Source organism: Sminthopsis crassicaudata, chromosome 4 (assembly GCF_048593235.1).
Source record: "Sminthopsis crassicaudata isolate SCR6 chromosome 4, ASM4859323v1, whole genome shotgun sequence".
Classification (NCBI taxonomy): Eukaryota; Metazoa; Chordata; class Mammalia; order Dasyuromorphia; family Dasyuridae; genus Sminthopsis; species Sminthopsis crassicaudata.
The window spans coordinates 102,586,178-102,612,557 of NC_133620.1; the positions used below are offsets into that span (position 1 = coordinate 102,586,178).

Genomic DNA, 26,380 nt, shown 5'->3' on the forward strand with positions numbered 1-26,380 from the left:
CCCCTGTATGATATGCCCCTAGATAAATGAAATCCAGATAATTTAGAAAAAGATTGCAGAGTCATACCAATATCTTCTTCATCTTTGCTACCTACTCTGAAACTGGGTTTTAGAGATCATCTATTTCAGGAAGTATTAACTTGGGAACTGTGTATCCCTTAGATTTCCAGAGGTCTGAGAACTTGGATGGAAAAAAAAAAATGACACCTTTATTTTCTTTATTTTCTGTAATATTGAAAATATTAATTGAAATTAAACACTTCAATTATTTAAAGAGATTATTCTGAGAGGTGGTTTTATAGGCTTTACCAGTTTGCTAGGAGCTTTTATGACATAATAACAACCCCTGATCTAGTTCAACTGTCCCATTTCACAGATGGAAATATTGAGGACCAGAAGGTCCGATGGCTTGACTAATACCACATTGGGAGTGAGTGACTGAGTCTGGATTGTTCCTGACTCCTGAGTGAGTTGCATTTTCACCTCTATTCCCTTTAGAGAACTCCAGAGAAATGGTCCAAAGGTTGGGGAGGGGGATTGTGTCAGGATGGAAGGACTGAGTGCAGAGGACTGACGAGAGTAGAGAAAGGCTATGTCGGTATCATGAGGAGTTTCTGGCAGTCCTATCCACTGACCCAGGGAAGGTCTGTGCTTGGCTCAAAGTAAAGAATACTTCCCGTAGCCCCCTCCCCCCCACTTCTCTCCATTACCCTAACGACCCAGTGATCCACAGAGAGCAGCTCCCAAATCTGGACAAACAGGCCCAGCACTTGCAGGCCCCCCACCTGGTTGTTATGGAAACAGATTCAAGTTTGCTTAGAAAGGTAAAGTTAGGAACTTCATCCCTTCTGCTGGCAAAGGCCAATATTCCACTTCCCTCTATATCTCATCATCCAAATTAGAACAGTCTAAATCCCATTTTTTCTTCTTCTAGACCCCAGAGCACCCCTCCCCCTGCCTTTGATCAGACTCAATCAGGCCATGGGGCTGGGCCGAGGCCAGGGCCCTGCTGGCTAGCCACTCGGCAGAGAGGCTGGGGCCAGGAGGGCACTTGGACCCTCCCCTTTAGGAGTACAAAGTGGGGGGGAATGTAAGGCTGTGCCAGGGGAATGTTTCCGCAGATTAGCACTGGCAGGGGTGCAAAGAGCAGGGGCAGCAGTGGAAGGAACAGGCCTGCAGGAGGGAGCAAAACTCCAGGCCAAGTGGGAGGGGAACAACCCAGGAGAGCTGGGGGCAGCTCAAGGACAGGAGGCCCTTCTCCCTCCCTGCCCCAAGAATCAGGCCTCCCTCAGGTTCTCATCTCAATGCCATTGCTCCCTCCCGGGGCTGTTCTTGCTCCTACTGACCCTCCCCACTCTGGACGTCCCCTGGCTAGAGCCAGGTCTGTGTTTCCCTAGAGCCCTCATTAACAAGGACCGAGTTGCTGAGTACTGATCCCTTTATTTCATCTCATGTTAGTTTGGCTTGTTTCATGCTTAGGTTCCTCCCAGCACAAAAGGGAGAGGAAGAGGGAAAGGGATGGAGAGAGAGGGAAAAAAGGAGGAGAAGGAAAGTACACCAGGCCAGAAACTGGAGGTCCTAGGGTCAGAACAGAGGAAAGGACATAATTGAAATAGAAGTAATAATGCCTACAAATGAAAATCGTCACTAGGAAAAACCTGATGCTCCAAGCCTGAAAGTGAGCCATGGAACCTGGGAGAAGTATGCTCCAAAGTGGTGAGAAGGGAACAAAAGCATCTTGGGATCAGGCTAAAGTGGCCTAAATTCCCTCCTCTCCCCATCACTGAATCCCTGCTTATGGACAGGCCTGGAGTTAAGACTGGAAGGTGAGCAGGGGGCTGCTTCGTGTGTTTGTCCAAAATTTTCTGTAAAACAGTGGTAAGGAACATCTGGCCTGTGGCTTTGTAAGGCCCACAAAATCATTTAGTCTGGCCCTGCCAAGGCAACGGCAGGCAATGACAGCCTCCCAATGAGTGAATTCTTTAAGTTGACTATTCTGTACAACCTGCAAATGATGTTACAAATCTCCAAATGGCCTTTGGCAGAGTAAAGGTTCCCGCCTCTACTGCAAAACAATGTGCATTTTCCATCTCCACCCTCACCCAGAGGTTGACTACTTGGAGGAGGGCTTAACATCTCCCAGGGCTCAGCTGGAGAGAGCCACCATACTCTCACAGTTCATGTTCAGCAGAATGAGGTTTGGGAATCTTCTCATTATCTGCATTCTGGATCAGTTCAAACAGGAACATCACCTGGGTTTCATAGGCTTGGATGGAGATCTTCTCATTTAAGCCGTGGAAACTGGGAAAGAGATATGAGGAGAAGGGTCATATACTAGAGTATCTGCTGGGATGGCCCCCTGGGAGCTATTGGTCCCTGTCCTTGCAGAAACAGAGCCGGGACCAGGAAGGAGCTCTTAGGAGTACCTCAGTATGCTTGAGATTATAATCTCTTCTCAATGATTCTGCTCCCAGATTTTTCTTTTTAACTTTTAAGTTATATTTAGAAGACATGTTCATTTGTAATATTAAAATTTTCCATCAAAGGAAACATTTTATAGGAATCTGATTGAAAACTATTTACAATTTGTATTATTTAATCAATTACAGAAAAGTCACATAAACAATATTCTATGAATACTGGTGTCCAAACTTTCACAAATATGCAATTTCCACAGTATAAACAGTATAAAGTCAGCCATACAAAGATGAGATACTATAGTAATGATCCCCAAAAGCCAGAAGAAAAAAATATTTTTTAATGTTCATCCTGTGCTAGAGTTCAGAAGTGATCCTACAGAACTTCAAGGTGATCCTTGCTGCCCTGTCCCTCTCTGCAGTTTGCCCTCCAGTGGGAGACTTCCCTGCATTCCTTAGGAAGTAGATATTAATTACTCAGGCTCAAAATTCCTCTCTTTTCAAAGATCTTAAGCCTTGAGGAAAATAGTTTCTCAAAAAGCCTAGAGATGTCTGTTTTAGACAAACATTCAAATGAATTTGCATGATCTGACTATACACTGACTGATGGAAGAGCCTTGCCAGAGGTGTGCTGGGAGTCAGCAGGGTCCATCATCCTGGGAATAATTTTCTGAATAACTTATAATTAACTGAGAGTTGTCAATCTCTAGAATTCATAATATATTTTCTCCTAAAAGTTCAATGCATTTATCTCTCCAGGGAAGTGAGAAAGAAAAAAAAAAAAACACCTCCCCATTTTGGTGATACAGAGACTGAAATGCAGAACTTTTATATAATCTAACTCTTAGATTAAAACCAAGATTGATATTAGATATCAAGAGTTTTGATTCTCTAGATCTTTCTCTTCAACTTATACTTTTACATGAGTAAGACACTTTATTACAGGGAACAGTTTTTGTTCATTTTAATATTCTCAATAGCAAGTAACATGTAGAAAAATCATGAATTCTATGTAAAATGATTCACTTTTCTGAATATTATTGACATTAGGGAATCACAATTTAGATCTGAAAAGAATGTTTTGCCTAAGGTTATCCAGTGGCTAATCAGTGATTTGATTTTTTTCTATCTCAAAAGGTAGTATATTCTTCACACTTTCCCACAGTACTCAATGAATATTTGCTAAATAAATGGATCCTAAACGATTTCCTTTCCTAGAGAATTTAGGTATCAATGATAGAAAACGCTGGAAGGGGGAAGCCTTTGGCAGAGAGCTCTTAGCCAGGTTTATTTGGGATCTCAGGTTTACTTTATAAGACTTTTTGCTCTTTTATTTCATAATGAGGACGAGGAGGTCAGGGGAAACATTGTCCATTTTCCCACTGCCTCATCTTGCTGCACTCACCTTTTGAAGGTCTGTGGATTAAGAGCGATAGGATTAAATCGATAGAGGCCTTTTGAGATGTTGGCATAGTGTCGTGCATCAGTGTTCCCAACACAAATTCCTAGAGGAGGGAAACAAAAGGGACAAGGCCCGGCAGGGACTTGCTGTAGGGCTATGCCTAGAAATTCCAGATTCCTTAACCACTCGCGCATTCCAATTTTCACATTTCTTTCATAAATTTTCTCTCCAAATAGGAGGCTGTGAATGTTTATATACATATATATGAATATCTCTATATATATGTACATGCACATGTGCATATATACACACATATATACACATATCTGTTTTGAGCTCTATTTCAACATAATTGGTCTTCTTTGCAATCCTCTTTATTTTAAATAATGCATTTAAAAACATTATTTTGACAAAGGATTCCTAGATATCACCAGCTTGTCAAAAAGATCTGCTACAATAAAAAAAAAATTAAAAATTCCCACTCTAGATTTGAGCCAAAGTGAACAACTTTCTCCTCTCTCCCCACTTTTATTACATATTTCCATCTTAAATCTTTGCTCTTTCCTAAGTCTAAACTCTACTATTTGCAATTTCTCAGCTACTGAATTATTTTCCATCTTCTAAAGCTCAATTTGGATAGAAACTTTGTAAGGGAGTCTATTCTGATACCTTAAGAGACAATGACCTCTTTTCCCTTACATTCATCTTGTTCACATTTTTTCTTTTTTTCTACAATTAATAATATTCTCTCCCTCTCCCCCCCCCAATTGCTAGCATTAAAAAATTATCTTTCTCCCCCTCTCCTTTCCCCATCCCTGAAATGGTAAGCAACTTGATACAGGTTATACAATCACCTCTATCTTATGCACTTATCATGTGCCATTTAAAAATTATGCTTGCCTCCAACTACTGAATTATAAACTCTGTGAGGATAGGACCTTGTCTTCATAAATTTTATATCTCTCTTGGGACTAGCCATGGTGCTCTGTACATGGTACCTATTTAGGAAATGTTTTGACTAATAGAACTGTAGGTTTTCTTTAAGATCATTAAAGTGGAAAGAGTGGATAGCTGCAAAGTGGATACAGTGCTGGATCTGGAGTTGGGAAAGTCTGAGTTTTACTGCTGTATGACTAAATCACTTAACCTCAGTCTATCTCAGTTTTCTTATCTATAAAATATAGATAATAACAGCACCTCCTCCCAGGGATGTAGTGAAGATTTAACTTGTAAAGTGCTTTGCAAACCTTAGGGTTTTATTTATAACCTTAAAAAAACAAACAAACAAACTTTAAAGTTATATAAACACTATTACAAAATAACGAACACAGTATCCTATTCCCCACTCCCAATTCTGAAGTCTCATTCTTAGTCACAGCTGTCTGGGAAAAGCTAAGTAGACTTCATTCTTCCTAGATGTTGGGGTGTGGGAGGAGGGGAAGAAAGAAGGGCTGACATGCTCTTGAACATCTCAGATTAAGGACAAGCACTTGCCATCTCAGTTGTAGTAGTTTGTGTGGACCTCCCCTCAAAAATCTTTCCCCCCAAAACTCTTTTTGAAGACCACTATTGCTGAGTTGCAAAATCAACCTGAAAAAGGGATGGGGAATTTCCTGGTAGTCTCATTCTTGGCATCCCCCTGGAAAGGAAGTCCAACTCAAATGTGGCTTCCTCCTTGAAACTTTCCCTCATTCTCATTGGTCACGTAGCATTTCATTCTGAATATAATGTTATATTTTAATAAGTTGTTGTACTAAGGATTTCACTAGCATGTGGAATTCTTAGTGAGGACGCTCTCTTTATTATGGCAGATTTTCACATATTTGGCAACTCAATGTCTCCGAAAGTTTCCTGGAGCAATGAGAGATTAAGTGACTTGCCAGGTTCATGAAGTGAACCAATTGTGCCAGAGGTGAGACTCAATCTGCTCTTAATCCACTATATTTCAGGTAGAAAATGCTTTAGTCTTCCAAGTGTGTGATATGTCATAATAACCCTTTATAGTGAATAATATAGATATTCTTATGCTCATTTTACAAATGAAGAAACCAAAGCCCAGAAAGTTGAAGTCATATAAGCAGTATTAGATGTGAGATTTTTTCCTATTAGAATTATCTGTGTTTGTGTCCTCTCTAGTAGCTGTCAAACTCCATGGTGGCCCCTGCTCCCTAGCAGATCTGATCTAAATTTTGTACTTTTCCTAGCATCAAGCACAGAACTCTATCACAGTCACTGCTTACTAAAGAAGCCCTACTTTCATGTAAAATTCTGATGGCACTTTGTGTCCCAAGGGTCTTTGGTATGAGTTAAAGGAGGAGGAAGATGGAAATATAGGTGGGAGATTTAAGGTTTTGATCAATATAAGTGAGATAGGTTAGGGAGCCTTCTGCCTGGCTAGAGAATTTCAAACCTAGATGACAAGTTAACTTTGGGGGGACTGAAGCTCAGGCAGAGAAGGTACTGTTCCACAGTGCCAGCAAAACCAGCTCTCCCTCTTCTCTCACCTTCAGAGGGGCTGGTGGGATTTATTGTTTCTGCCTCTTTCCTGTTTGCTTTCTTCCTTCCACTCTGTTACAGTTATAGTTGAAGGATCCAGCTGGGCCAGGGGAGGAAGGGAGGAAGGCAGACAGCTGTTTCCAGGCATGAACAGCTGGAGTGAGGGTGAGGGGAAAGGGAAGTCACATAGGAAACCATTTCTGGCCATCTTTCCAAGTGTCACCCCTTGTGAAGTCATTACCTGGGACAACAGCAGTGACCTCTGGGAAGACATCTCTTATGGTTCTTTTGAGAAGCTGGTAGCCAAAGGCCTCATTGTCATGGGGACTCAGGGGGAGGGGGTTAAAGGCATTGAGCACATGATACCGGACTCGATCATCAGCCACAACGTTCCGGATAATTTCTAGAACCTTTTGAAGGAAACATCATAGAATTAGACTTCCACCCAAGCACTTTGGAATCTAAACAATATTGGTCTTTTAGTTTCTAAGACTAAGTCAATAATTCAGTCAGTAACCATTTATTTTAAAATAATAATTTCTAGAACCTTTTGAAGGAAACATCATGGAATTAGGACTTCCACTCAAGCACCCTGGAATTTAAACAGTATTGGTCTTTTAGCTTCTAGGACTGAGTCAATAATTCAATCTGTAACCATTTATTTAAAAAAAAAATGAAGTGTCAACTTCACCAGGCACTTTGCTAGACTTTGGTGATATAAAGGACTACGTTCTAAAAGAGCTTACCTTTTAACAGCATTTGGAACCTTGGGAGGTAGATAGAAAAGATTAACCAAAGGGGCATGACTCAGTAAGTGCCCATTATGTGGTAGGCACTGTACTAAGGGTTGCAGATCCAGTAAGACAACTGTTGCCCTCAAGACACTTATAATCTAACAAAGGAGACAACAAACAAGCAACTATGTACAAACAAGATATATACAGTATCAACCTGGGGTAGTCTTGGAAGGAAGGCACCAGCATTAAGGAGGATGGCAATGGAAAGGCTCCTTTGAAGGAGGACTTGAAGACACTAGGAAAAGCTAGGAGGCAGAAGTGAAGAAGGAGAGAATTCCAGCTATGGGAAGGTAGTCAGTGAAAATATCTAGCATAGCACCAGCTGATTAGTTCTAGGGGATAGAAACATTGTTAGGTACTGATGTGACTTGCCCAAGACATACAGTTAGTGCTTGAGGTTGTACTTGAACCCAGACTTGAACTCAAGTGTTCCTGACTCTAGGGACAGTGCTCATCCACTGGGTATCTCATTGCCTCCACTTTTATAAGATCTTTTACCACTATTTATTCAGCTTCTGCTTGTAGATGTCTTGTAACAAGGAACTGTATGCTCATATATAGCACCTGGACATCCTGGTTGACTTGTTAAATAACTATCATTGTTATATGCCAAGCAATATGCTAAGTGCTTTATAATTATCATCCCATTTGATCTTCACAATAACCCTGAGGTAGGTGCTATTATTATCCCCATTTTACAGATAAGGAAACTGAAGCAATCAGGGGTTGAGCTAGTAAGCTGAGGCTGAATTTAAACTCAGGTTTATCCTAATTTAAAATCCTGAGTTCTATCCATTGTGGCATCCTTGTTGTCCAGTTGATTAAATGAGAATTTTTTTTTTTATGAAGTGCTTAGCACATAGCAGATACTAAATGAATGCTTGTCCCTTCCTTCCCCTTTCCCATCTTTGATCCACAAATCTAGTCCCTTTATGCCTAGTAACTTGAAAAACATCTCTCTACTGCATCCTAGTATAGAAACTCCTCTTCTTTAGCAGCTATTCTTGACCTCATCCTATGTTAACCCATGAGGTCATGAGGGAGACCTTTGTTTTCTGCAAGATGATTCTGCAAGATTCTGCAAGTCTTAACATCTCTGGGACTCAATTTTTTTTGCAATTGCAGAATGATCATGATAAGACCTCTGAGGTTCTTATATCCCTCTAAATCTATAATCCTCTGATCTAGACTACTTTGGCCAAAATGGGGATCACAATGAGCATCTAACAATTAAGGGAAATGGGTAGAAATTATCAGAGTAAATTTGGACACAATGCGAGGAACAATGTTCTTTGAAGGATGAGAGGATTCCCTATTACTTGATTTAAATGATTATTGTTGTCTTTCAGGTTAGACTTATTAGGACATTGTATAGGGAATTCTTATTCAGATTTGGTTAGACTACAGAATGCCTGAGGTCCTTTTCAATTTAAACATTCTATGAATTACAAGTAGAGTAATTTGCAGATGAGGGCAAACAATTGTTCTTGATTCCTCTTGAGGGTAGAATGAGAAGTAATGGGACAAAGATGAGAGTGGAGTATGAAGGAAAGAGGAGAATTTGAATTAGAGATCCAGAAAGCTCTAATGGTTTTGCATCCGACTAGGTGATTGAGACATTCTCTTTCTTCGGAGGGGGAAAGGAGAGAGAGTAGAAATTCTCACCTCTCTGGATTACAAGGGGTAGTGGTGGTATGGTCTCACATTGAGGAAGAGGGATGGACATGATGATTTCTGAAGAAACTGTCCAGTTCATGGGTGTCTCATGTTAGTGATGAAAGGGTTACACAGTCCTTTTTCCCTTCCCTGAGGACCCTTGCTTCCTGTTTGTAATCAGCTACATATAGAACCAGGAAAATGATCTCAGACTAAGCAGACTTTCTTTGCTTCCTCTCCCTGTAACTAATATAACTTGATCTGGACTTATCAGAGTTTGTAACCCAAGTCAGCTACGTTCTGAGTGAGCTCTGTTGGGCATCCCATTAGAATTATCTTGGGATAGATCAGGAAGGGGTGAGCAGCATCTCATTCTTTTAGGGGCTGTACTAGGACTGGTACACTGTGGTTATGGTTATATTCCTAACTCAAGACTGCCTTTGAGAAGAGAGGAATTGCTGTATACCTGGGGGTCACCAGGACAGCTTGTATTCTTTCCACTGAAAAGGAATCTAAGGACATAAGCCCATCACTCTCCCCCATAGAAGGCAGATGTCATGGCCAACTCCTGTACCATGATTGGTAGCTGGGCCCATGGAGATGTCCTCATTGACTCCAAACCTAGCTACCTTTTACCCTCAGGGGCCATCATTCTAGATGTAGAAAGGGTCTTGGATGTCATCTGGTTAATCCTTTCATAAGACTCCTAGGGATTAAGTGACTTGCCCCAGTCAGTCAACACAAGGCAGCAAGCAGCCAGAAGTTCAGTCCAGATGCTTTGGCTCAAAACTTAAAACACGTTTGCCAGTTCCCTCTTTTCAGTTTAGCTTCTCCTTAGCATTTATGTGAACTTGGATAAGTCACTTAATATTTCAGCCTCAGTACAGGTAAAGGTAAGGTCTAGGTAAAGGAAGAGTCTTGGGCTTTTCTTCTCCAGAACTGCTGCAGCTTTCCTAGAGTGTGATACAAAGCCCTGGAGCTTTGTCTTGATCTCTAATTACATAATATACATGTCATAATCTCTTTCCCTTGAACAGAGAACAAGGAGAAAAGGAATGGACTGGGACTCAGGAGCTTTGGATTCCAGCTGCCTTTCTTCCCTCTTCCTACTAACTTACTTTGTGAGAATAAGGGATATGCAATGAGAAGAGCTGGTTTCAAGTCTGGGAACCTTATGATGAATCTGAGCTCTGCTACTGGCTAAGTGTGTGACATAGGGGAAAACATTTTAACTCTCTAGGTCTTAATATCTTCATCATCAAAATGTGGGAGTTGGAACAAATGATTTTGGAGGCACCTTCAAGTTCCAAATCTATCAGCTATGATAGTACCCATCGTGGATTTCCTCTGTTGCTACATTTTTGCTGCTGTTCATCTTTCATTTTTTAAAAGAACCAGTGATATCACAGATGATGTCTTGACTTGTGCATGAATTGGATTTAAATGAGGCAGAGTTGTAAAAAGTCATCAGCCTCCCTCTCTCTTCCAAGATTCATTGAAGTCCAGGGGCAGGACAAAAGCCAAGATGGTTGGCAATGGCCCAGCAAGCATCAGATGACCTTGGCTTCTCTGATGTCTAAGTTCCAAGCACCTACAATGCCTGCTTCAGCTGCCTTCAGGGCCATTAGAACAGACTGTTCTCATCAACCCATTTCACTAGAAGTCTTCAAAAGCATTTATGTATGGCTAAAGACTATGCTATCACATTCAATCCTCACAATAATACTTTTGAGACAGGTGCTTAATAATAGCACCTCTTACAGAGAAGAAAATCAAGCCTGGAAAAGGACAAAACAGCTAATAAACATTTGAAGCAGGATATGAACTCCTGATGCTAAATACAGTGTCCACTTCACTGTGCTTCCTAATTAGTCAGTTTTGTAATACCAATCCCCATACATACATATATACGAGTATTCTATATGAGGTGCTGCTGAGGGGAAAGAATGTGACTAATCAATGGGCTTCGGTATTGGCTGAGGGCTTTTCGGACGATGAGGGCTTTCCACAGATGCCTCCATGTGTATTATTGTGCTGTGTGTTGTGTTGTGTGTGTGTGTGTGGGTGGGAGTGTACTGCTGAGGAAGAGCTCATGGGAGGATTCCAGAGTTTCATACAGATGAGCTTAGGAAGGAAGGTCTCTGTTGTCTAGGTATGGAGGAGAGGGAAGAGAGCCAAATCCAGAGAGATATTTCCATGGTCATGAGGGAAGGACCCCAGCTGGGTGGAAAACATGCCCTTGGAAAGAGCTGGAATGATATTGGGGTGGGACAAAACTAGTGGAAAGAACCTAAGTTAGGGGAATGCTGGGATTTCCTGAGATAATGGTTACTCTTTAGGGAGAAGTCAGGAGACTGGGGTTCTAGCTCCAGCTAAACTGCTCTCTAGGTGAGAGTCTAGGCAAAAAAGCTGAACAAATTTTCCCATTTGTGCAATGGGGATAATTAGTTCTACTAAACAGTGAGACCAAAATAAACAAAAATCAAAAAGGAAAATGTGAGAATGTGAGTGCCTTGAAGGCAGATGCTATTGTGTTGTTGTTGTTGTTTTTGCCTTCCTTTATATCACCAATACTTAATACAGTGCCTCCCACACAGAAGATAATACCTATATTTCTATCTATATGTTGTTGTAGTTTTGGCTAGATTTAGGAGGAAGGATGCTGGAGAAATTCACATGGGGTTAAAAACACAGTTCATAGTTGTAGACAATGCTTTGTGGCTACAGAACACTTTACTTTCTCTTTTCATTTGACTCATAACAATTTTACACCATAATATCTTTATTCCCTTTTTACAGGTAGAAAAACTGAGGCTCAGATTAAGCAAATTCTCCAGTCACACACCTGGTAAATGGCAAAGTCAGCACTAGAATTCTGGAATTTTGATTACATGTACTCCTTGCTATACCATGCAGACTCAAGGATCATAGTTTTAGATCTGAAAGAGATCTCAAACTTCAAGCCCAATTTCATCATTTTACAGATTAGAAAATTAAAACCCAGGTAAGTGTGCCTTGCCTAGGGTTACAGCAATAGTAAGTAGCTGAGACAAGATCTGAATGAAATTGTATCATCTAATTCCAAATTTAGGAAACTTTGCAATGTGTGGTGATGTCTCTCCTGTAGTCACCATTTGTCTTCCTTCACAGATACAATGTGGGTAGTTCTGATTTATTTTGTTTTTGTTTGGCTTGATTTGTGATTTTACCGGCTTAGGGAAATGATAGAAAACTTCCTCTGCCTCGGAGAATGGCAGCTGCTCTGAAACTTTCAGATTAAACCTTCTGTCTGTCTGTAGGCATGGATGTACATGACACACAGAACATATGATGTAATGTAGGTATATATCATATATATATATATTTATATATACACAAGTATACATATGTAATGTATACACATACATATATACAGATACAGATACACACATACATAGTTCTTGGCAGAGACTGAAGTGGTTCACCATTTCCTTCTCCAGCTTTTTACAGTTGAGGAAACTGAGGCAAACAGGATTAAGTGACTTGTCCAGAGTCACATAGCTAGAAAGTGTCTAAGGCCACATTTTAACTCTGGTCTTCCTGACTCCAGGCTTAATACTTTATCTACTGTATCACTATTATTTCTATCATTATATGATAGTTATTATATGTAAACAGTAACTATTATATATAGTGTATGTACACTATAGTGTTGTTACATATACACTTATGAAACAATAATTATTATTACTATTATTTCTATTTTTACATAATAGTTATATATAGTATGTGTATAATCTATGTAGTGTTACATATACACACCTATATATAATAGTAATCATTATTTATATTATTATATAATGGTTATTTTATATGTAGTGTGTATAAAAATTACAGTGTTACATATACATGTATTAGTTCATTTAAACACATACACACATATATTAGGACACTGTACAATATACATACAATACACATACGTTATTTCAGTCATGTCCAATTCTGTATATACACACAATAACTCACACATACACATATGTGTATATATCTATATATAATATATGTATATTACATAATACTGTATACATATATTATACATTATATAGAATATTACATTAAAATATTATTTTAAACAATATATGATATGCATATACATGTGTTACATTTATATGTATAATATACATGTGTGCATAATATATATGTACACACACACATATATAGGTATAAATAAATAAAATTTACATGTTGCTCCTTCCTCTAGACTCCTTGGAGGCAGGAGGTTGTATTTTTTTTGTGTTTCATTGGCCATGATTTTGGAGTGTTTCCTGGGGTTGTGTTTTTTTTGTGTTTCATTGGACATGATTTTGGAGTGTTTCCTGGGGATACAGAGACACTGAGTGCCCTGGTTAGGGTTGCACAGATAATTATATGACAGAAGCAGGACTTGATTTCAGCTCTTACTGACTCCCTTTCTGCTAAGCTGTGCTGCCTTTCTATCCAGGTTAGTATTGGGCTTAAATACCTCTGCTTTACTTTATTTGTATACCCAACTTTAAAACCTTTTACTTTTGTGTCAGATTCTTTGTGATCCCTATTTGGGTTTTCTAGGCAGAGATACTGAAGTGGTTTGCCATTTTCTTCTCCACTTCTTTTTCAGATGGGGAAACTGAGGCAAAAAGGGTTAAATGACTTACCCAGGATCACACACAGCTATTAAGTGTCTGAGGTCAGATCTGAACTTAGGTCTTCCTGATTCTAGGGTCAGCCCTCTATCTACTGCATTCTTAGCCGCCTCGTTGTGTTTGTTTAATAGTAGTTACTTAAACTAGAATTCTAATATATACTATAATATCTTATAATTATATATAATGCAAATGTATAAAATATATAAATATAATTATAAAATAAAAAAATAAATGAAAATTATGATAATTATAAACATAATTATAATTTTTTAAAAGACCTATACTTCCCATTCTTGCCTCCTAATCTGCAAGTCATCTGATTTCTGACTGCACCATCCAAATGAGACTGCCCTATAAAAGACAACCATTGACCTCGTAATTGTCAAATGCAATGACCTATTCTCAGCCCTCATCTTCCTTGACCTTTCTACACCGTTAATCTCCCTTTCTTCTTGATACCATATCCTTTCTTGGCTCCTGTGCCTGGGCTTTTTACTAGTTCTCCTGGTTGCTCCACCTTGAACGCCATTGCTGATTTAAATCCTTTATAAATGCTTTTGGCTTTAACTCGAATCTCTGTTTAGGAGTGAGATATCCTGTAAAGCTCTGTCTTGAATCATTTTTTTCTTCTCTCTACATTATTTTCTTTTGTAATGTCATCAGCTTTAATAATCACCTCTATTCAGATGACTCTCAAATCTATATATCCAGCTTCCATTTCTTCCATAGGTTTAGATACTCTCCTACTTCAAATCATATCTAGCTTTAGAATGTATTATAATACAATTATTATGTTGCCTTTTTAAAAACAGTATTTTTTTCCTGAGTATAGTCTTCCTCAGGCTGATATTAAAACAAGGCCTTATTGTTGAATCATCAATGAAGGCTGTATTTTCTGAGCTTCAGCAGCCCTACTCCAGGGTGAGGCAGTCCAAAAAAGACTCAGGGATGGCACTGGAGAAGCTGACTTTAATATATGTCTGGGCTAATCAAAGCTGACTCAAGGATCTTCAATTTGGAAAGGATGTTGGAAGTCATCGAGGTGAATCTCATTCCTTTTACAGATAAGAAAATTAAAGTCCAGAAAGAAATGATTGCTATTATGTAAACCCAAATTGGGAAAATAGTCAACACTAGCTTGGAATCCCAAAGGTATCCGAGTCAAATCACATAACAACTCATATTTCTATAATGTTTTAAGACTTATAAAATTCTTTCCTCACCAAAATCTTTTAAATTTATAAATGAAAGTATTATTGCTATTTTAGAGATAAAAAACCTAAGTTTGCAGCTTAGAAAAGTAAAGTCCCAAGATCATTGAGTTTGGAGTTCATATAGTATCTCCTTGTACTCAGCTTCTTCACCTATGGGTCATGACCTTATATGTGGGTTTCATATCTGAATGTGAGGGCTTCAAAATTATAATTTATTATCAGCAAATGTTAATTTGTATATCTATTTTATATATCCATATGTCTGGGGTTATGTAAAAATTTCCTGGGCAAAAGAAATCTTGAGTGGAAAAAATTTAAAAAGTCCTGATCTAGTATAACCCTCTATTTTTATTGATGAGGAAAAAGAGATGTAGAGCTGCTAAGAGATAAGCTAAAGCTCTAATGCAAGCCTCTGCTAATTATTTCATGTTTTTTCTATTATACCATTCTGAGTTACATATTCTCCTGAGAGTTGTCTTGCTTATTAAGGGCATAAGGGGAACACTAATATTACGTCATCCCATAGCTCTCAAACAAGGTTATTTGAGACCTGTTGTGTAAACCACCTTATTTCTGATTAAACACTCCCTGAGAGGAGAGTGTCAAACATTGGGTTATGAGGATCACAAGCCTTTGCTATTCCCCAATAAACTTCTGGGTCTTACCTCAGGGACAGTCTGGGCAGGATGGATTCGAAGATTGATTGTTGCCTGGGCGGTTGGAGGGATGACATTCACCTGAGAAGAAAAAAGAACGGTATGTGTATGATACATATCAATCAACTCCTGATCCCTACAGACCCTGATAGGCTCCCCTTTCTGGCTTAACAGAGAATGATTGTTGAGAAGTCAGAGTCTAGATAAAGGAAATCTTTTTTCATTGGTCAACTTCCTGGGAAAATCAAGTTATAGAAGGTAGAGGATATTAACTTTTATGCTTTGGTTCTGTTTTCCTTCATCTGAGTTTTTTCCCCCTTCTAGGTTCTTCATGGGCCTTTATAGATCAACAAGCTCAACCCCTACATTTTACATAAAACCCCCTAAGATTCAGGAATGGAAGTGCCTTATCCAAGATCACTGGGTAAGTTAAAGACAAAGACAAAACACATATCTCTTGACCCCTAATGAATGGCTCTTTCATAAGATCTCTATCTGTTAAAGCTAAAATAAACCTCAGAGATCATCTAGCTCAGATCCAGAGAGAAGTATGAGGTAGTCCAACTAGACAGAGTGAAGAATTGTGTTCAAGTCTCAAGTTCCTGAGTCTTGGGCTCTTTCTGACTAATTTGTTTAGTCAACTCTTGTGATCCTTTTTGGGGTTTTTGTGGCAAAGATCTTGGACTGGTTTGCTACTTCTTTCTCTAGCTCATTTGCAGATGAAGAAACTGAGTTAAATAACTTACCCAAGTTCACACAGCTAGTTAAGTGTCTGGGGCCAGATTTGAACTCATACTTTCCTGATTCCAAGCCCAGTGCTCTATTCACTGCACTACCCACCTGCCCCGGGCCCTTTCCACTTTACCTCAAGGAGACTTTTGGGTATTTCAGAAGTATTTCATTTCAACAAAACCTTAAATAAAATGCCAATGTGTTTCCTAGAAGAGAGTAATAGAGTAACCCATTGGCATGTTGACACATCTGCCAATCTTACGTGGGGGAAGTGGACATGGGATATAAAAGAGCAGATGGCAAAGGAAAGTTTGGAAAGCTCTGGAGCTTTATTGAAGCTGGAGATGGGGAGGGAACAGGGTTTTCTCTGGCCTGATTTTACAGATGTATATTAATCACAAACTAATAGAACCACTTCTGTAGACTAATTCTGCTTGGCACAAAAGGAAGGAACCACAGCTCATAAAGAGGAAATTGTTTTCAGTTCAATATAAAGGAATTTCCTATTAATTTGAGCTGTCTAAATACTGAAAGGGGGTAATGAGCACTCTGTTATTGGAGATATTTAAGTCAAATATGGTGTAGAGGTGGGGAATGGGGCTAGATGGCTTCTGAGATTACTTATTTCAAGAGTCAAGCTGATTCTAATACAGTACAAAGAAAATGACAAAAAGAATGAGGGCAATGACAGTAATAATAAATAGCATTATAGAGAACTTTTTATTTTGTTAACATCTATTAAGTCATTTGATCTTCCAAGCAACCTTATGAGGTAGGTGCTATTATTATCACCCTCATTTTACAAATGAGGAAACTGAGGTTGGCCAGGATTAAGGGATCTGCCCAGACTCACACAGCTAGTACGTGACTCAGATTAAACTCTACCTTACTTCAGTACAATTCATGTGCAAATGGTTAGTCCTTTCTAAAACAAAAAATGAACAAAGGCATAATGGAACTCATGTACAGACCTAGGGCTCTATCCACTCTGCCATCTCGTGGCCTAAGTGTAGAAAACCTCAAAGAATCTGGTTTCAAATCTCATGTCTGCCACTTCCCTGTGTGAAATCTGGAAAAGCTATTTAGCCAATTTTGAGCCACAGTTCCATTTCTGTAAAGTAAGGAGATTGGACTAGATCAGCTCTAAGACCCCTTCCAGTCCTTTTTTCTTATTCTGAATATATGAGAGGAGAGGTCATCTTTTGTATAGCAGGGGGATGGATAAGATGACCTTTAAGGTGTTTTCCCATGCTATAATTCTACTCTGGTGATGTCTACATCAGAGGGAGGTTGCTGATGGCCTTTTGTGAGCATTGCTTAATCCAGTTTACTGCAACAGGCCAACAGAACATTAAAAAGCCCTGTTCTTTGGAAATTCAGAGGCTGTTTCTATTCTAGCCATTGAGTAGCACTCTTGGTGTGCTGAATACTCTGGAAGTCTCTTGAAAGGCAGCAATCAGCACCTCTGTCCAGCTTTTGAGATTATCTAACACTTGGTCCTTGGGACCTCTGCATTTGGATGTCTATCATTTTCAGTTTTAAAATATGTCCATCAGGTGGATATCTTCAACATAGAGAAGAGCTAATCCAATTCCAATTGATCAATGATGGACAGAATCAGCTACATCCAGAAAAGGAACACTGGGAAATGAGTGTAAACTGTGAGCATTTTTTTTTGTTTTTGTTTTTCTTGCCAGATTATTTTTACCCTCTGAATACAATTCTTCTTTTGCAACAACAACAACAACAACAACAAAATTCAGTTCTGCACATATATATTGTACCTAGGATATACTATAAGATATTTAATATGTATGGGAATGCCTGCCATCTAGGGGAGGGGGTGGAGGGAAGGAGGGGAAAAATTTGGAACAGCAGGTAATACAAGGGATAATGTTGTAAAAAAAATTACTTATGCATATGTACTGTCAAAGAAAATGTTATAATTATAAAAATTAATTAAAAATAAATAAAAAAAATAAAATAAAATATGTCCATCACATATTTCCTTCCATGATCGGAAAGCCAAGCTTGGAACTGAGATCATGTAGCAAGTCTGTGGCAGAACTAAGGCAACCCAGGTCTCCTAACTCCTAGCCTAGTGATGGTGATTCCACAATACCACTGTATTTCCTAGGCAGGATGTCTGGGAATGACCCCCAAACCTTCTGCATCTTTGTAATGGGAAAAGTCCTAGAATGGGCATTAGAAGATTGGATTCTAAACCTCTATCTGTCTTGAACTAGCTGAATTATCTGGGCAAGTTACAGAAATCAGCCAAATTCCTTCCACTGTCAAATGCTTGCTCAATGTTCCTTCTGGATAATAAACTGGTTCTTGAAGAAGATCAAAATGACATCACTATATTGGAGTCAAGTTACAGTGTGTCCAACGATAGTTGATCAGACCAATATGAGCTCGGAATGCTCTGCCACAGGTTGGGTACAAGTAGTTTCTGTGGACATTTGGGGTGGATTCTTTAAATTTGTGTATTTTGAGTTTCTTTTGAAGTACTTCAATTCTGATTTGCTCATATAGCACAGTACCTGATGAGGGTGTCAAGCTGGATGATTGTATGCCATTGTTTCTTGTGTTGCACAATCAATTCCATATTTCTTAAGAGAGACCTACTTGTGAGTGCTTACCCTACTGGGAATTCTCTATAAAATAAATCTTTTTAATCAAGCAAACATTTGGCATTCAAACAATGTGACCAGTGCAAAGTAGGTGTATTGTTTGCAGTAGAGTCTGGATGTTTGGCAGTTTAGTTCGAGAAAGGATCTCAGTTTCTGGGTCAGGTGATCTTCAGGATCTTCCTAAGTAAATTCACATGAAAGTCATTCAGTTTCCTGCATCCTGTATACTATCCAGGTTTCCTATACAACAATAAAGTTAGCACAATGGATCTGTAGACCTTTAGTTCGGTTGTAAGTCTAATACTCTTCTTTCCTCCTTCAGAGCCTCCCAGACACTGAGCTAGATTTGGCAATATGTGTGTCAACCTCATTATGAATGTGGACAAAGTATTCTGCCAAGGTAAGTGAATTTATTCACAGCATTCAAATCTTCTCCATTTACTGTAACCGCTGGTTCCACATATGGATGGTGTTTTGCTGGTTGTTTTCCCATGTTCTCCTGATGTTAATTTCTAGGTCAAACTTAGCACAAGGAGCAGAGAATCAATCCATATTTTTCTGTGTCTTGGCTTCAGAAACTGCACTGAATGATGCAAAGATGATTGTGTAATCACCTGCAAACAAAATATGAAGCACCAACACTCTCTCCACTTGAGTCTTGACTTATAGCCTTTCCAAATTGAAGAATTTACCATCAGTGTGCTGGCTGACCTTGATACCATATTTATCCTCATTGAAGGCTTTTGATAGCATGACTGAAAGCATCATGCTAAAAAACATGGGAGCAAGCAGCAGCCTTGTTTCACTACACTGATGATTGGGAAAGGGTGAGAATATTATCCATTATCCAGAACCTGGACAAGCATGCCATGAAATTGATGTGTGGATGAACTTTTCCAAGTAGCCAAATTTTGACATAGTTTTCCATAAACCCCCAACCTGCAAACCTCAGCTGGAATGGAATCAGCTCCAGCTGCTTTACCACACAAAAGTAATTTAATGGCCCTCAAAACCCCTTCTTTACTTGGAGGTATTGACTTCAACCTGAGATAAATGGTTGGTGGCTTCAGCATTGATTTGATGAGCACGCTACAGAGGTGTTCAGCCCTTCTCTCTAGGATCATGTCCTTATCATTAATCAAAGTGTCTTCATCAACACTGAATAGTTGAAAAACTATTTGACCTCTAAATAACAAGGGCATTATAAAAGCACTTTGGAATGTTGTCGGTATAAAAATGAATTTCATCTGCTTTCTTACTGAGCCAAGAATCACTCTCTAATCTTCACTTGTCCTTCACTTTTGATGGAATTGTGTTCTCTTCTTAGAGAAGGTATCCTGCTGGTATATCCTGTAGAGTTCTTGGTTTTTTCATTTGGTAGCTTTTGCATTTCTCCATCATTTTTGTCAAACCAGTCTTAATGCTTGTGAATGTGCTGATCCAGATTAACAAATGCAATGCTGTATAGCAAATCTCTGAAAGCTGCCTACACCCGTTCTGCTCCAGTGTTTCCAACTCTCTGTTAGCATTCCCTCCAATTTAGCAACAAACTGTTCTCACTCAGAGAAGTGCTCAAATTTGTTGATATTAATTCTTCTGTTAATCTTTTTTTTGTCTTGGGGCTATTGCTTTTATTGAATGCTTATATTTAGTTTGGAGAAGATAAGTCTATGAATGGTAGAGCTCTCTGCTTCACACATTGTCTTTCTTTCTTTCACATCCCGTGTCTTCTCCCTATATAATCATATAATCAATGTTTGCTACAAGATTGATGCACAAAATTTTATTGCATTTAGGGAAATGGAACACAGTATTGGTGATGTGAAGATGATGATTTGTCAATAGTAAGTGACCAGGCTGTTGTTATTTCTGACTCCATTTCTCTCAAGGACTCTCTGCCATATCTGCTATTCTGAGCCTACTGTTGCATTAAAGAACCCAGAATTATAAATTTATCCTCTTTTTTCACATTGATAATAAGGGTCTCCAGGCCTTCATAACATTTTTTCTCTATCTTCATCTGGGTTGTCATGGTGGGAGCATAGGCAGTGATGATGATGGGAGGGTGTTTTCCTGCAAATGGTAATTGCATTGGGATAAGCCTGTCATTCACTTCTTTTGGTAGGCATACAAGCTTGTTGACTAGATTAGTTTTGATTATAAAATCTACACCAATTTTATGGCACTCACCTTTACTATATCCACTACAGAAAAATATGTATCCATCTCACTCAGACTTCAGTAAGTTGTCCTTCTTTGACAGCCTTGTCAGGGCTACTATATGAATGTGATACTTGCTGAGTTCTTTTGCAATAAGAGCTACTTAATTTTGTGTTGTCTATAAGTGTGCACACATTCCATGTATCAATGATGAATGAAATTATCTTCACAGAAGTTTCTGCACCTTTTTGGGGGTGTGTTTTGACTACAGAGTGTGATCCCCATCTGCTGTTGTAATCAGGGCAAGATTGGGTGAGCAGACAATTTTTAGGGTATCTTTTCTAGACTCTGCTTCAAACCAGGCGATGAGCAGTATGATCTTTAAAAGGCAGCTCAGACCCCCAGGAGGCTGCTGAATTTCACCATTGCTTCCAGGGAGAAGACAACCCTATGGCCTGGATTGTCTGGGCGTAGGATTGTGATTACAATTTCCAGTGTATCTGTACTTGCTGCTTCATCGCTTACCTATCACCACAGGGCTCTGAGATAAGTAGAAATGATAAAATGGTATGGGTATTGCCTTTTGATTTGTGGGTAAACTGAATTTAAGGAAGAGTTGCATGAAGTCTTCAGCCTCATTCTTTCTTCTAAAGGCACCACTGTCTGGTGGCAGAACAGAGTTGAGATGACTGGTGATGGCTTGAAATGCTACTGATGACTATGGTGTCTTCCAAGCTCTAGGTACTCCACAATACCTGCTTCAGTTGCCTTTACGGCCTCATAGGATGAGACAGGCTTATCGGTAGGCTTACTGAAGTAGAACAGGAAAGAGCCTTAGAGATGGATGTAGGAGTGTGTGGAGGGTCTAGAATCAAAGATGTTTTTATTCTGAGGGATTATCACAGACAGATTATCCTGCTTTGTAAAAAGCTTGGGACTGGACAACATACTTTCTCAAAGGAGATGAGAAAACTGTATTTCCTTCCAAGGCACATAGGCTGACTCTGCCTGGGTGACGCATAAGGCACATTTATTGGGATGGACAAAGTAAGAATCACAGTGAATCACATTCTGGGAACTCAGGGCGGGACAACATTTCCAGAGAAACTGGAGGTGCATTGATGGATTAGCCCAAGAGCATATGGGAATGGTGTTGACCTTGTTCTATGTTTGTCTGGAGTGTGCCAGAGAAGGGAAAGGGACCCGCGTGGGACTGAGGAGAGAATTTCTTCAGTATTTCAGATGCAGAGTGGAGACAAGGATTGGGAACTTCGTGGAGGAGTTACCTTTATCCCTGCATTGAACATGGTGAGTGCCACAGTAGTTCGGACCATTGCATTAGTGACAGGATTTTTCTCAAGTATTCTGAAATACAAGGGATCAAGGTCAGACATAAGGAAGAACTGCCCAATAGGGAAGAGACATATAGGAAGTGTTGAAATGGAATGCAAGGAATAATTCCTCTCTGAACTAGGGAAATCTTAAAAACTGAAAAATTACTATACACATGCACTGTAGGCAATATCCTTTTGAAAAGAAAGGTTGCTGATCAACTTGGGGTTGTTTGGACAAGGCCTGCTTATATAAGGATGAGGAGTAAAGGGACAATAAATCTTTACCTGCTCATAATGGGCCCAAATATCCACAGGTTGGTCAGGATGATATTCAGTGGGAAACCAAACTAAGAGGGGAAAGAGCCAGGTTAGCAGAATTTCCAGAGTTTAGTGCAAAGGGTTTGACACGTGAGGGTCAGTATGTCTGAGTCAGGATCGCCCAGTAATCTAGGTCTATAGCAACAATGCTTATTGGAGACCTTGTGATCAGGACCTGGATGGGCTTTGTTGGCTGTGTGAACACTGGGGAATAATAAGTGAGGCTGTGATTACCCATTTGGGTTTGTATATCTGGTTAAAAGATACAATCAGACCAACCTCCCAAGGGATACACAGTAAGCTTGGATGGTTGAGTGTGGAGGAGGAGAGGATTCTGGATCAACCCAACATTATGGTATCGATGTGGGAGGTGAGGGTGGACAGTAGGTCCTCTCAGCCATGGATTAATCCTAGGCAATAATGAAAGGAGGACAGAGAATTCCACAGTCCCAGATGATATAATCATTCTTCCCTCAGCAGAGAGTTCCTCCCCCTCCCCTATTTTCTGGAGCCTCCCTGGGCCCACACCTGTCCTGCAAGTTGCTCCAATAGGCTCTTTTCAGTCCCATATCCAAACATGTTAGGCATTGGTGTTTTCTCCAGCCTGAAAAAAAAAGACATGATTCTCTTAGATATACTCAGAGCAGCAGTGGGGGCACGGACAGGATGCTGGACTAGAAGTTGGGAACTCTTCCCCACTCCTGCCTCAGACACTATTTATGTGACTATGGGTAAGTCACTTAACTGCTTTCAGCCTCATTTTTCTTATCTGTAAAGTGGAAATAATAATGGTACTTGTCTCACAGGAGTGATTCAGGGATCAAATAAAATAAAGTTCTCAAGTGCTTGGATATAGCACAAGAACAAAGACATAAAAACGACTTGCATAGCAAACAGCTTTCATCGCCATCAAAATTCCCTTGGTTCTGATATGAAACTTGCTTCTCTATTTATTTTTGTTTTTTTCTCTCATCTGGTTTCTGATTATCTGCTTTGGAAAACCTGCTCTAATGAACTCTTTCTACTCGGCTTTCCCTAGTTGAACCCATGAATGACTCCAAATAGACTGATCATTCTACTCTTGATTCCCAGTTCTCTATCACCTGGCATGACCTATGGCTCAGTCTTCTTGGATCTGAAATGGGGAAATCCTGGGCTTCCAGAGGAAACCCTTGCTGAAGGTACAAGGCAGGAAAGGGCCACTCACCGGCTGACTGCTGCTGCAAGGATGCCAATGCTTGTTTCCTTTGGGGGTATCGATGAATGTCCTGGATCAGAATCTACCTGTAGCATGAGGTTCATACCGCCTTTCTCTGACACTGAAATCCTGGCAGGACAGAAGGAAATTTGGTAACTACGATAGCTGAGGTATATAGGGCACTGTATTAGGCTCTGGGGAACTATAAGATACAAGCCCTAACATTGAGGAGATTTTGATCTAGTAGGGGCATGTGACATATAACTACAATTATAAAATAACACATGCAGGCAAAAGAGAGATTCAAGCAAAACACTATGGTGAAGTCCATATGGAGGGTGTGGAAGATTGCTGCTAATTGAGGAGGAAGATCAGGGTAGGCTTCCTCAGGGAAGTGGCAAGTCAAAGTCTTACCGTCCTTTTGGCCACCATTTCTCTTCAAACACTAATGAAGACAGCCCAGGACCTTGAAGACAAGAGCCTTGGGAATAGAAATGCATTCAGTCTAGTGACTGGATTTAGGGAATCTAATTCTGTGGAGATGCATTCTAGTAACTGCTCCTGCAGGGGACACAACTACAGCTTCTGAACACCCAGAAAAGAAAGATCTTTGCACCAAAATCTTTAGCACTATCAAATGATTCAACATCAGAAAGTGGGCTGATGTTATCAGTGGTAAATGCCTTTAAGGTCTACTTTGCCAATGCACCCTAAAAATCTTGGGACTTTTCCTCTTGACTTGCAGCTGAAACCTTCCACATATTATGTCCTACATTAAAATGTAAGTTCTTTGAAAGCAGGAACTACTTTACCTTTCTATTTGTGTTTTGCATATGGTAAACATTTAATAATACTTTACTCATTCATTTGTTGAGTTGGGCTTTAAAGAATGGAAGGAAAAAATGTAAATGGAAAGAATGAAAAAAAAACAAAAAACAAATTGAAGTTGTATATAAAGACCAAATTTGGACCAGGAGAAGAGCTGAGAAAATGCATTTCTCTCCTTTCTTTACTGATGGGGTCAATGGGTCTTGAAAAGGGCATAGATTATTCAACTTAGTTGATGTATTGGTTTTGTTGCTCCTTTTTTCACTCTTTTTTATTCTTTCTCATAATGGATGGCTTGATGGATTGTAAAAACAAAAGTATCGATGGAAATTAGAACCAAATTAAAACTTCTAATAAAGAATGGGTTGGAAGCCAACAGGCAATGAAGGCAGTAGAGTAGATTAATTGTGAGGAACATTCTAAAATGCAAAATCAGCATCAACAAAATTCTGGAAATGGGAATGCATAAGGTAGGTGCAGGCTACAGATTGTAGTTTAGTCTGGCTAAAACATCATGTACATAAGGAGGAGTGGAATGAGATAAAGTTGAAAAGATAGGGTAGTACCTGATTGGAGAGGGGTCTAAAAGATGATATGCCATCATGACCTAAAGCCATTGATCTCTAAGAACAGAAGAAGACAAATACAACTGCTCCAAGACAAGGTTCTGAAGGACTAGCCCAGTGGGAAGAGCAAGAAGCTGGGGTAACTGTACTCACCATGCAAAAGGCTTCTCAAAGCCAGGGATAAAATCATTCATGATATAGCCTCCCTCATCTATGATGAAGGACAGCTGGATACCTCGTGACTCCAGTAGGGCTGCAATCTTCTGTGCTCCATGTGTCCCAGATACCTGTACATATTAAAGACCCAAACCCATTTCCTTTCTCAATCTGGTCTCCAGAGATTGTGTGTGTGTGTGTGTGTGTGTGTGTGTGTGTGTGTGTGTGTGTGTGTGTGTGTGTGTAAAAGAAAATGAGAGTACACACATCCTAGCTTGGCAAATATAAATCCTTCACTTTTTTTATCTTTCAGAATATAGGAGATCTGACTGGAAAACAAGCATGATTTTCTTACATCTTAAGGACAAAACTAATAGGCTTAAGATGTAAGGCCCTAAGGAACTCAATTCTTTGGTGAGCCAAATTGAATCCTTAAGGAATTACCTCCTCATCATGTCCTAAGGAGATGTAGAAAGACCTTTGAGGGACATAGTTTCTTCTCAGCAGCAGTTCCATGGCCTGCAGGATTGCCTGAAGAACATAAGCACAGAAGAAGGACAAGGAAGCTGTGAGCAGGGGCCACTAGGAAAAGTGAACCCAAGAAAGTAATGCTATTAAGAATCCCAGGTCAGATTTTCCCAGGATTAGGATTTGGAAATTAGAAAAAGACTCAACAGGATGGGCAAATTCACATCAAAGCTTTTGGGGGTAGTTTCTAGAGAATTAGACTTCCAGAAGAAGAGAAAACCCATTGACTTTCTCTTGTCTCTTGAAAAGTAGAGGATTCTCAACATTGAAAAAAGGCCTGAATGCCCCCTCCCCTCTATCCCTGTTGAAGTATTGTGAGGCAAACCATAGCGGAGTTTTTGTTGTCGATTGTGCCTCGTCCATAGATGAAGCCATCACGCTCCAGCCCAGAGAAGGGTGGCACTTCCCAGCCATCATCAGAAGCAGGTACAACATCAATGTGAGCAAGTAGCATGTAGGGCTCCAACTTGGGATCCGACCCACGGATGGTGAACAGATGGCTGTATTTTTCCACAACCTCATGCTGGATGAAGCTAGTGGAGAACAAGAAAGGGAAGACTGGGGGGAAAGGAGAGAAAGAGAGAAATGGGAGTGGGGTTGGGAGTAGAGAGAATGACAGACA

General features: G+C 39.7%; 1 protein-coding gene across 1 annotated transcript in view; it reads right to left on the reverse strand.

Moving 5' to 3' along the window:
• Positions 1 to 206: 206 nt before the first annotated feature.
• The window catches only part of PM20D1 (peptidase M20 domain containing 1), a 43,644-nt gene continuing 17,470 nt past the window's right edge, over positions 207 to 26,380 (reverse strand). The window contains 11 exon segments of the mRNA XM_074308973.1: positions 207 to 2,301; positions 3,823 to 3,922; positions 6,557 to 6,725; positions 15,312 to 15,383; positions 22,117 to 22,195; positions 22,450 to 22,511; positions 23,011 to 23,086; positions 23,690 to 23,809; positions 25,228 to 25,361; positions 25,675 to 25,761; positions 26,084 to 26,316. Of these exon segments, the coding sequence (XP_074165074.1) occupies positions 2,172 to 2,301; positions 3,823 to 3,922; positions 6,557 to 6,725; positions 15,312 to 15,383; positions 22,117 to 22,195; positions 22,450 to 22,511; positions 23,011 to 23,086; positions 23,690 to 23,809; positions 25,228 to 25,361; positions 25,675 to 25,761; positions 26,084 to 26,316 (1,262 nt within the window). The 3' untranslated portion in view covers positions 207 to 2,171.